At 45.5% G+C, this 11,528-nt stretch overlaps 1 protein-coding gene across 1 annotated transcript in view; it reads right to left on the bottom strand.

The window, feature by feature from the left end:
• Nucleotides 1-10,543, bottom strand: part of LOC106806295 (4-coumarate--CoA ligase 1-like) — a 14,885-nt gene extending 4,342 nt beyond the window's left edge. Inside the window, exons 1-8 of the mRNA XM_014808183.1 lie at nucleotides 10,506-10,543; nucleotides 9,971-10,120; nucleotides 3,961-4,189; nucleotides 3,282-3,400; nucleotides 2,890-3,095; nucleotides 2,348-2,510; nucleotides 1,961-2,120; nucleotides 1,008-1,123 (exon numbers count right to left, since the gene is read on the bottom strand). Coding sequence (XP_014663669.1) covers nucleotides 1,008-1,123; nucleotides 1,961-2,120; nucleotides 2,348-2,510; nucleotides 2,890-3,095; nucleotides 3,282-3,400; nucleotides 3,961-4,189; nucleotides 9,971-10,099 — 1,122 coding nt within the window. The 5' untranslated portion in view covers nucleotides 10,100-10,120; nucleotides 10,506-10,543. The remainder of the gene's footprint in view (nucleotides 1-1,007; nucleotides 1,124-1,960; nucleotides 2,121-2,347; nucleotides 2,511-2,889; nucleotides 3,096-3,281; nucleotides 3,401-3,960; nucleotides 4,190-9,970; nucleotides 10,121-10,505) is intronic.
• Nucleotides 10,544-11,528: the final 985 nt, after the last annotated feature.

Consider the following 11,528-nt stretch of genomic DNA (forward strand, 5'->3'; position numbering starts at 1 on the left):
TGCGTTGGTGCGTGCGTGCGTGTGCACGTACACGTGCGTTGGTGCGTGCGTGCGTGTGCACGTACACGTGCGTTGGTGCGTGCGTGCGTGTGCACGTACAGGTGTGTGCGTGCGTGCGTGCGTATGTGTGCACGTACACGTGAGTGCTTGCGTGCGTGTGCACGTACACGTGCGGGCGTGCGTGCGTGTGCACGTACACGTACGGGCGTGCCTGCGTGTGCACGTACACGTGCGGGCGTGCGTGCGTGTGCACGTACACGTGTGGGCGTGCGTGCGTGTGCACCTACACGTGCGTGCGTGTGCACGTGCACGTGCGTGCGTGCGTGTGCACGTACACGTGCGTGCGTGCGTGCGCACGTACACGTGATTGCGTGCATGCGTGTACACGTACACGTGTGTGTATGTGCGTGCGTGTGCACGTACACGTGCGTGTGTGCATGCGTGTGCACGTACACGTGCGTGTGTGCATGCGTGTGCACGTACACGTGCGTGTGTGCATGCGTGTGCACGTACACGTGCGTGCGTGCGCACGTACACATGCGTGCTTGCATGCGTGTGCACGTACACGTGCGTGTGAACGTACACGTGCGTGCGTGCGTACGTGTGCACGTTCACGTACGTGCGTGTGCACGTACAGGTGTGTGCGTGCGTGCGTATGTTTGCACGTACACGTGCGTGTGTGTGCACGTACACATGCGTACGTCTAGGCCTACACGTACACAGAATACGTGTACATATACGTACTGAACCGAGAGCGCACGCCGCACTCGAGATTTCATCGATTTTTGTCACAAATGACCCGGTGACCTGTGACGTCATACAACCCATTGGCTAACTACGAACTGGCTTATTATTGCCTCTTTGTGATCACGTTTGATTTGTTGCGTGGCAATATTTCTTGTTGTTTATTAGGAAACTGCATCCAACCAACCGCAACTGTTTGCGCACTCGGCTATAATCACTCTGTGAGCAACACAGAAGGCGAAATGGATTATACTACTGAATACCTTGGCTTGTGAGTTAGCGACAGGGTTTCCTATAAGACATCCGCGTTTGTTGCTTGCTGCTTCGAATCCCTGTGAGGCGGTTATGATAGCCCCGCATTCAGTCATTCCGTAGATGCCTAAATAGGTGAGATAAAACGTATATTAGCTTCATCGCCAATCGGAACAGCCAATGCGTCAATGGATAGGAAAAGGTCGCAATTACTAGCGCGCCCGCCGCACGAGCGGTTAAGCAGCGGCTGCACGACAATAGCGTCAGCTATGCATGCGCGATACCGTTCGCATATATTTGTAATTTAATTTAGACTATCGTGCTTCCACAAACTTAAAAATTACAAGAGATTATAGCTAAGACTTGTCTATATTCCTTTATGATTTCTAGAATTGCAACTCAACTCGTTTTGGCGAGATATAATAGTTAGTATCCTTTCGCTATCACCCATAGCCGTGCGTATAGCCGGTGCCACGCAATAGGCGCCTCATGCGCGATACGGTTTTCGCATTTTATTTAGTAATTAATTAGACTAGTCGTGCTTCAACAAACTTAAAAATTTACAAGAGATTATAGCCTAAGACATTGTGTCTATATTCCTCTAGATTTCATAGACATGTAACCTCAACTCGTTGCGCGATATAATAAGTTTCAGTACCCTTTCCTATCCACCCATAGCGTTCGCGTAATATTATCTATTGCGCGCCGATCGTTGCCCCCTTTTCCATCCCATCATGCTTTGCGGCGGGGCGCATCTGGGTGATATTTAACGATTGGCGATAAGGCTTATTGTCGGGAGTAATTAATATGTTATTATTTACTTATCGTATTGTCGACGCTGAAGATTTGCTGACATGGCCACTGCAATGTATGTAATTATTAAATCTATTAAATTGAGGTGGTTGTAATTTTCAACATGTCTCTTCACTTTTCGATATTAGCATTTGTTAATGAAAAAACTTACTAGCGTTAATGGTGACTCCTGGATATGTAATTTTAGCTTCTTTGAGAAATCCTGGGCCGCAGGTGCTGCCACCTGTGTCACATCGTTGCAGCGTTGGCAGATCATAGCGATTCTTTACTAAGCTCACGATCATTGGAGGGATGCAAAACAGAAAAGTGACCTAGGTTGAAACAGTAACACTATTTTAGATAAAATATTAAACGAGTGCAAATGTTAGTTGAAAATATAACTATATATAGGCATAATACTAAAATTGAATTTATATCATACGTGTCAATTGTTGAAACGGTCACATAACACGTAATATACTAGAATAGCCCAAATATCCTAGAATGAAAGTAATGAATCTTAAATTTGTCGTGATGAAATGTTTTATTATACAATTACCTTGTGCTTGTTAACAGCTTTGCTGTAGTGCTCAGGAGTGCTGAGGTAAGGTATGGCTAGGAATGCAGCACCGTGACTAAAACCGTTTAGTGGTAATACTGTGCCACCAACATGTGCTAGAGGAACCGATAGTAGAAATACATCCTCTTCTCTGACGTTAATGCTGGAAAGGCGAACTGATAACGTTATTCACGAGCTACGACCCCATACTTAATTTACTTGTTAATTTCAAGACGTTTTTTTATGAATAGTATAGTGTGCATGCTATACTTACTGCTGATTTTCTCTGCATTTACCGGATTACAGTTTCATTTCGAGAACTATGACCTTAAAAGGTGTGGGTTACCATTAGGTGACATTTCTTTCTGGATTTCTTTCTGGATTCCATTTCTTATCAAAATTCGAAATATGGTAATGTCTGGATACAGACTGCATGGTGAGCCTGGCCGGAATCAATAATTGTTTGTGGTTAATTGCTATAAAAGTTTTGTGGTTGCAATAAGGGCATTGTTACTACTTCGTGGTCCAGTTACAATAAATACCTCCGCACGCTCATCTGAGCCACGAGTTGTTTGTGAGTCCAAGGTACTCCCTTTGGTGGACCAGTTGTTCCGCTGGAATATAGCACGGCAGCCAAGTCCCCGGATTCAACACGGTTGTCTTTAGGAAATGAGTCGCCGTTGTCTTCCAGCAAATCAGTAAAAGGTATGAAATCTTTATCCACTGCATTCCCAATTAAAATCGGGATCTAAAAGAGCATGGAACACACGTTTCATATGGCTATTATACGTTAACAACTCTACATATTGCATGATAATAATTAGATGATAAAACAATTTCTATATATAGGAGTCACCTACTAGACAGTACTAGTGAGTTAGTTGGCATCACCAACATCACGGACAATTGGCATACAGAACAGATGGTTAATTACCATGTTCTTTCCATGAGATTGGAGTACTTCCTTCGCTGTTGTGAGCAGGTCACTAGCTACAACGTAGAACTTGACAGTGCCACAGAACTTTGCAATATCCAGCTTATAAAGTATCTCCTCTAAAAGCAGATGACAAGTATATGCATGCATATTTAGTACGTGCGTACAGAAAACTTTTTTACATTTGGGAAATTAGTCAAATTTGTAGCCATTACGTTCAAAGATACGAGCTCCCAGCTACGAGAGCTCCAAGATACGAGAGCTCCAAGATACGATTCGTATAGAATAAAAATCACAGAGAAATAGAATAAGGTGAGGAATAACAGATAGCTAATGATTTAGTGAGTTCTGAAAACCATGCACATATAGCTATACCAACATTTCTATGATGTCCTCACAATCGGGTCATGTCAGCAGGGAGGGAAAAATGTGCTGATGCTAAGTAACCAAATGAAATTTAATTTGAGATAACTAAATATTAATATAATTATTGTCATTGAAGATATTCCCTCTTAGTCTAATGTTCTTTCGGTAATAAAGGAAATCTTTTGAAATTCCTGCCTGTAATATTAGACATAATATAGAACTTAATTTGTCACAGTAGATGCACCCACAATGCCATTTGAACGTACCCGACACAGATATATAATGTAACGTACTCGGTCAATAATGCTCTCACCTGTAAGACATCCAGGCAACCCGTGCGTCATAACAGCCCCTAGAGAGTAAACTGCTAGCACGAGGATCAAGTACTCAGGACAGTTGGAACTATGCGCCAACACGACGTCACCTTTCCTGAGGCCACGCCGGGCCAGACCGCTAGCTACTCTCCTCACGGTCTCCCGCAGCTCTCTGTACGACAGCCTCCACTCATTGCTCTCATGAGGCTGTCCAACCCAGCGACCAATCTGATAATATTGGGGCATAATCACTGAGCTTGTAATGTTACACCATAGACGATGACAATAGATCATAAAAGTTTTAATTTGCATTAGCTGCCACTAGATGGTGCGCATTGCTTTTGGCGCGGATTCTGTTCACAAAGAAAGAACAGTGTTTTAGGTTGCACGTCTTCTAGGCAATAATTAAGAAGAACTAGGTTCCCCCATAGAGTGAGTTGTTTTATACGGTTATAGTTTTATTCGTTAGAATTGTTTAACTTCATCATAAGTCGTGGCTTTATAGACTTTGTAGACTTCGTAGCAGTGGCGTAGCTTAGGATTTTTTCAGCGGGGGGGGGGCAACTGGTTTCCCTGGGGGCTCTTACATTTTCGTCGGGGTGGGGGCACAATATACAACTTTTCTTTGTATTATACTGTTCTAACGGCATTGTTTTTAATTCAATTTTTTTTATCAAGCATGAATTTTCAGTGGGGGGGGGCACCTGGGGTGCACAGAAAATTTGTGGGGGGGCTCGTGCCCTCCCAGGCCCCCCGTAGCTACGCCCCTGCTTCGTAGGCTTGTTAGAATATGCTTGTAACGGTGTATATTTGTGTATGCAGTGAGTGTAGGATTCGTCTTATTGCGATATGTTAATTTTCAGTTTACCTAAAATTTACATAGCGTGAGCCTCGATCAGATATAAGCCGTAATACCAATAGCACAAGTGTGTAATCATTAATCAATGAGAACTTCAATATGAATCAAGATTTTATTCGCAATTGAACAATTATATAACGGCCGGTAATACTAATAGGGTAGAAAATTGTTTGTGACGATAGACAAGGAATCAGGATATATTTTGAACATGTAATGATGTACATTGTAGTGCATGTATCTCGTTTGTAATGTATTACAGTTTTCTACCTCTTCCGAGAGAGTGTTATAGCAATAAAGAAACTTTGCGTATAAGACAGCACAGTAGAAAATCTTGGACATGGGACTACCAAAGAGGAAAGACAGGCCACGTAAAGTGGTGAAAGAAACAGATGAGGATGAGGCAGAGGCAGTCTCGGTTGTAGAGAGTGCTGCATCTGTAACCTCAGCTAACCCCCTTTTCAACAGGGAGGCGCCGGCCGGTGATGGCGATTGTCAGGAGCCATGAAGAAGCTGTTGGAGGAGAACTGTCGCCTAGAGGAACTGCTGAGCGGCAAACAGATGGCGTTACATCTCGCTACAGAGGAATGCAGGCAGCTGAGGAAACAGCTAGACAACAGCAAGAAGGCAGGACGCGAGTCCCGTTCTGTTGCTTCATCAGTAAAACCTTCTAGGGCTGGATCGAACCTAAGCTCCGTAGTACTAAAGCAGGGAGTCAAGGCCGAGGCGGCTAAGGTTAAACTGCAATATGCCGAGCAAGAGGCAGTATTACTACGACGACAGGCTGACATCAATGTTAATTTAAAGTGACTAGAATTGAAGTGCGAGGTTGATGAAGCCGAGGCGGAGTTAAGGGTGATGACTGAGATGTTAGATGAAGAGAGCGTAGAGAGACAATCCTCTGTCAGAACAGGAATGCAGTCAGAAGCTAGGAGGAAAACTGCTAACTATGTTAGCAAAGTATCTAGGCTGCATCAGAGCAAGACTGAAGCGGCATCGAGGCCGTGCCAGTGTGTGCAACACCCTCACCAGCTTGAAGATGAGCACATTGGAACAGAAGCAAGTGGTTATGTTCAGCCACAACTTAAGCCGGATGCTCCTGAGTTTCACCCACTTCCAAAGCAAACGCCAGAGCTGTCTGACTTCACAAGGTACATAATGAAGAAAGATCTGTTGTTGTCAAGACTGTCTCAGTTCAATGACAAGCCTGAGCGATACTTGATGTGGAAGTCCAGTTTCCTTAACATTGTTAGGGAGTTGGATGTTACCCCTACAGAGGAACTAGATCTCACTAGATGGCTTGGCCCAGAGTCCACTAGGCAGGTAATAAGCATTCGTGCTTCAAATGCGCACGACGAGGTTCAAGGTCTCGTCAAGATCTGGCAACGTTTCGACCAAAGGTATGGCTCCCCAGAGTTACTAGAAGCCTCACTCCGCGAGAGGCTAGACCAGTTCCCCAAATTAACTGGCAAAGATGGCAAGAAGCTATATGAGCTTTCGGATTTGCTTGCAGAAATCGAGTCTGTCAAGGAAAATGTCGCATACAAACCCTTGCTGGCATATTTAGACTCTTCGTGTGGTGTTAACCCGATAGTCAGCAAGCTGCCATTGTTCATGCAGACAAGGTGGATAGACCATGCAAGCAGGTACAAGAAGGAACACTCTGTTCTTTATCCACCTTTCAAGGTGTTCACCAATTTCATAACGAAAATGAGCGTGAGGATGAACGTCCCGAGCTTTAAGCTTGAAGCAAGTCAGGCCCCTGTAGTAAGCCAGGCACAATATGCTGCCAAGAAAACAGCGGGAAGTAACACTCAGCGACCAGTGATGATATCCTCAAGAAAGACAGGCATTCAGGATCTTCCCATGTCGCCGCAATGTGTGCTTCATGGCAGTACAGCAAAACATAGTTTGGTCGACTGTCGCCAGTTCCAATCTATGACACCAGCTAATAAGAAGGACCTATTCATGAAGCCTGGCATTTGTTTTAAGTGCTGTGCTAGTAAGCATTTAGCTCGAGAGTGCAAGGTAGATAGCCAGTGCAAACACTGTGGCAGCAAGTCACATTGTTCGACCTTCCATGTTGACAGGCGAGAGGCTCCAAAAAGCCAGGGCGGGGAACATGGGGTTCCTACTTCAGGAGATGTCGAAATGGCTTCACACTCAGAGGCTACTGGGAGCCCTGACATCAATGCCAAGTAGACCCAGAACACCGGAACTACTTGCGTTTTCTATGGTTTGAAGACAATGATCCATCCAAGCAGCTTGTCGAGTACCGCATGCGTGTGCACGTATTTGGTAACGCACCATCTCCTGCCATTGCTATGCTGGGATTGCGGAAGACCGCATGTAATCAAGGCAAAGTGCACTGCGACCAAGTCTGTGACTTTGTGCACAACAATTTCTATGTTGATGATGGCCTTGTCTCGTTACCGGATGAGGACTTGGCCGTAATCTTGATGAAACAAATGTAAGAAAGATTAAAGCAGGGAGGAAAGTTGCACCTGCACAAGATTTCCTCCAACAGCGGATACGTCTTGGCTAATTTTCCTCAAGCAGAATTGGCTAAGGATCTTAGTGAGATGGACTTTGGTATCGACAGTGCCAATGTTCAGAGAAGTCTAGGCTTGTGCTAGATAATCTGGTCGTACCATCTAGTGTACCCATCACCAAATGCAATGTATCTTTGAGGTGCCACCCTGTAACGATAGCGACCGCAGGGGGTAATGAATGTGGTCAGGTGGCGGTCATCGACATGCAGAGGAACGCTATGATACCCATTCCAAGCATCGAGGACTGTCTTTGTCTTATTTTCTGGCACTGAGCGAGCTTGGGGAAATGGGCTCTGGGTGTAATGGGTTTCTCTCTTAGCATGTGTGTTGAGTGCTTGGAAGTCAACTGTTCGCCTTGGCTCACCATTCTTCTTGGCACAAACGACCATATGATAAACACCACTCTACAAGTTCACCGACAGGAACAGGCTCGATGACACCAAGCCTCTCATCCTGGTCGAGACCGTCCTTCACCTTCTCACACCAATGAATAGGAACAGGGATGGTAGGGAAGGGTAGTGAATAGGGAAGGGTAGTGACTTTGGTTTCTCTGGAGGGGGTTGACGCTTTGGGCAGGTACACGGGGTAGTGATGCCGCCCTTACTGTTTGACTGTGATGAGGAGTCTGCTGACAGGGCTTCACCAACCGTTGGAAACTGATCCGTGATTATGCCGAGAGCGACACGTGCTTCTCGGCTGAGGAATATCTTGTCAGAGTAGTCTGTGACATATACCACCTGCCTAGTCTCCAACAGACTACCATGCTTATCATTTCCCACGAACCTCAGAATTTCTGCACCAAGGATATTGATCCCTCTGCTGTTGGCTGCATGCATCCTCATAGTTACCGGGATGAGGTCTGCTGCACTGAGTTCCAGGCAGTTGATCATCTTTATGCTGGCCAAGCAGCTCTGGCAGCCAGTATCTGCCATTACGGGGAGGGAGGCAGTCTTAGTTTCGGCATGGGTAGGAAGTCCGAGAGCGTCCTAGTCCGCCTGCTTACAAGATACTGACAGCTGTATGAACGGTTGAGGTCTTGACTAAGGTCTGAACACAGCACTGGGTGACGTGGTATCAGAGATGGTGCAGAGTGCGCTAAAAACCGTGCCCTGCTCATCTGCCATTGACACCTCAGGCCCACCGTTGGTCGTGCTGCGGCACATCGCCTCCAAGTGATGCAGCCTGTTGCACTTCCTGCAAGTCTTACCATAAGCAGGACAGGTATTTTTTCTCACATGAGGTGGGTCTCTCTTACCGTGACCTCTCCTACCACAGTACGAGCACACTTCCTGACTGTCTGTATCAGTGTCATGTGGCTTGGTCCCTTCTCTAACCATGGTTGATGATCTTTTGCTTTTCTGGTACAGGCTGCGTGCAGCAGCTGCACCCTGTGACTGCAAAAGTCTGTTGGCCGATTGCTTGCCTGCCTCTTTCGCCTCCACAAACTTGAACACCTCCTCGAGAGTCATATCCTGGTTCGGATATCCGAGCAGATCAAGTTGAATCTTACTGTCTGCCAAACCCCTAGCTAACACATCCCGGAGAACCTCATTGGTGTAATTCACTTCATTCTGGCAGTTCTGGCATGTCAGTGCAAATTTGCAGACACTCACTTGTCGAGTGATACGAGGGCTGAATGCACGTACTGGCTCGTCATGATCTTGTCATGTTGTGCAGTGTGAAACGAGTAACCATCGTGTTCTCCTCTCTCACTGCAAGTTTACATACACATCCCAAATCTCTGCCCTCTGTGTCCCCCCTAAAATTCCAGACTGTTCGCTGACAGCTATGGATCCTTGCGCCGGCCTATGCATTTGGCACACGGATCCATAGCTGCCAGCGCTGCATACTGTCGTACGACGTTCCCGCGGTCGCGTGCGCCGTGCTGCGGAACTGCGCGCAAGATCCGCGCTCAGCGGTTAGGATCAACACCTCCTTTCGGCAACACTTCTCTGGTATCCCGTCTCATCTGGTTCTAAGAACTTCGCTACCTGTAACGTTGAAAACCCCCCAGATTTCGGGGTGGGGAACCAGAGAGAGTAGCGGTGCTAGCCGCGCGATCAATTCTCCTTTTCTCTCCCTCACGCATGTCGATCGGATAAGAGACATAACAGGATACGTACAACCATAAACTAACCATATCATTCATGTTACTGTACTGTTACTGTACTGTTACTGTACTGTTACAGTCTACGGTCAAATTGCGCGACTATAAAAACCGTGTTATGAGAAGAGTATAACATAATATCATATACTATTATATTATTAATATGTACAAGATGAGACCGGTGCAAATTAAAACCCCGTGCAAAACCCAACGGGTAAGCGCGTGCAAACAAGTAGCTCTAGAACTATGGCCCTCCGCTCCACCGCGCCGCTCCTCCGTCCTGCGGCGGAGCGGAAGGCTATATAGTTCTATATAGCGGAAGACTATATAGAAGCGGAAGGCTGTATATCTATATCTAGCGGAGGGCTAATATATCTATAGCTATATAGCTATATCTATATCTAGCGGAAAGCTATATATCTATATAGCGGAAGGCTGTATAGAAGGCTATAATAGTTCTAGAGCTAGCAAACACGCAGAGTTCGTATACTTACCAGAGCTATTGCATCTGGTCTCTGGCTGAACCAAGAGTATTGATCGAGAAAATCGGTCACCGAAACGTCGGGTACATCAACATGTGGGAACGGACTCTCCAATATACGCCCTTCTTCTCGTCCCGCCATCACTCCTATATATATGTGTTCCTATAATAATCACCATAATGTGTTTACACCACTGATCTCTATTATACTAACTAGTTAGTATAATAGAGATAAGTGGTTTACACGCACGCACGCGGTTTTCGTCATCGCACGCTCTGTCTCTTTCTCGCTCTTTCTCTCTCTCTCTCGCTCTCTCCTTCTCTTTCTCTCTCACGCGCGCTCTCTCTCACTCACTCTTTCGACAAATTTCAGCGATATGGCGTAGTTTAATTCTGAATTTGTTCTGTTATTTCATCATCGCCGTCATATATGTCATTCTATGTAACGTTTTCTAGTCGACCTGTGGCTGTGTGTGTGGCATTCGCCGGCACCTACCCACTGATCTCTATAATAACTTTAATTTTATTATAGAGATTAGTGCACCTACCTGGTACGCTCGGATGCGCCAGACAGTGGACAGCAGACAGACACTACAACGCAAGGATTATTAGTGTCACGCTCCGCTTCACGGCGGTTATGTCACAAGTTATAATAAATGCAAAACGTTAGAGTAACCATGCAAATGGATTAAATGCAAGGTATGGGCATTAATTCTGACTGCAACGCCTGTCTGGCACTGCAACTGCTTCTAACTGCCGTCCGGTAGGGCCGTATAGGCCGAACAAATTCCTTGGTGGGGCAAAATTTTATGACAACTGTGTATAATGATGAGCGATGGGCACAGCTCTTGATCAACGTCCATAGTGTGGTAGGGATGGGTCTGAGACAAGGCTTTCACGGATAAGTGACCAAAAAATCACGTTAGGGTTATTTACGGTTATTAGCTAAGCTTGTTTTTTAATTTTGCTCCAAAATCTAGGGGGCAGCTGCCCCCTTGCCCCCCCCACAGGCTACAGCCAGAGCACTTAAATCATGTGATTTAAGTGCTCTGCTATGTACAGCCCTGCCGTCTATTCATGGCTGAACATACTTCCTACCACAGAATACGTACAAACAGCTAGAGCGGATGAGTTCATGAGTGAGTGACGGGCAAACATTTGACATTTTATAAAACAAGAGCCACAGAGCGTCTGGGCTCATCTGAGGTCTGTTGCTACGGTTATAAACGTAACATTTAAGTCGTGCGTAGTGACACCTTCGTTAGGCGCAGATATGCAGATACGCAGTTGCGTACACATCTCAGTAACCTTCTGCATTCTGTATACCTCCCAAATCCCATTGGTTGATACAAATCGCGTGCCTGAAACTCCTGTTTTATGGTGCATTGTGACCCTAACCCTTACACTAACCCTATTAAAAAAAATGTAAAAAACATTGTTGTACAAATTATTTGTTGTTATTAAATTGTTGTAAATAAATAATGTAAATATTTGCATTAATTGGAAAAAAATAGTTAAATGGATAAAGATGGAAAAATACAGAAAACGGGTAAATAATAAAAAATCAGATG

The sequence above is a fragment of the Priapulus caudatus genome, unplaced genomic scaffold (genome assembly GCF_000485595.1).
Source record: "Priapulus caudatus unplaced genomic scaffold, Priapulus_caudatus-5.0.1 Scaffold152, whole genome shotgun sequence".
In the NCBI taxonomy this organism is placed as follows: Eukaryota; Metazoa; Priapulida; class Priapulimorpha; order Priapulimorphida; family Priapulidae; genus Priapulus; species Priapulus caudatus.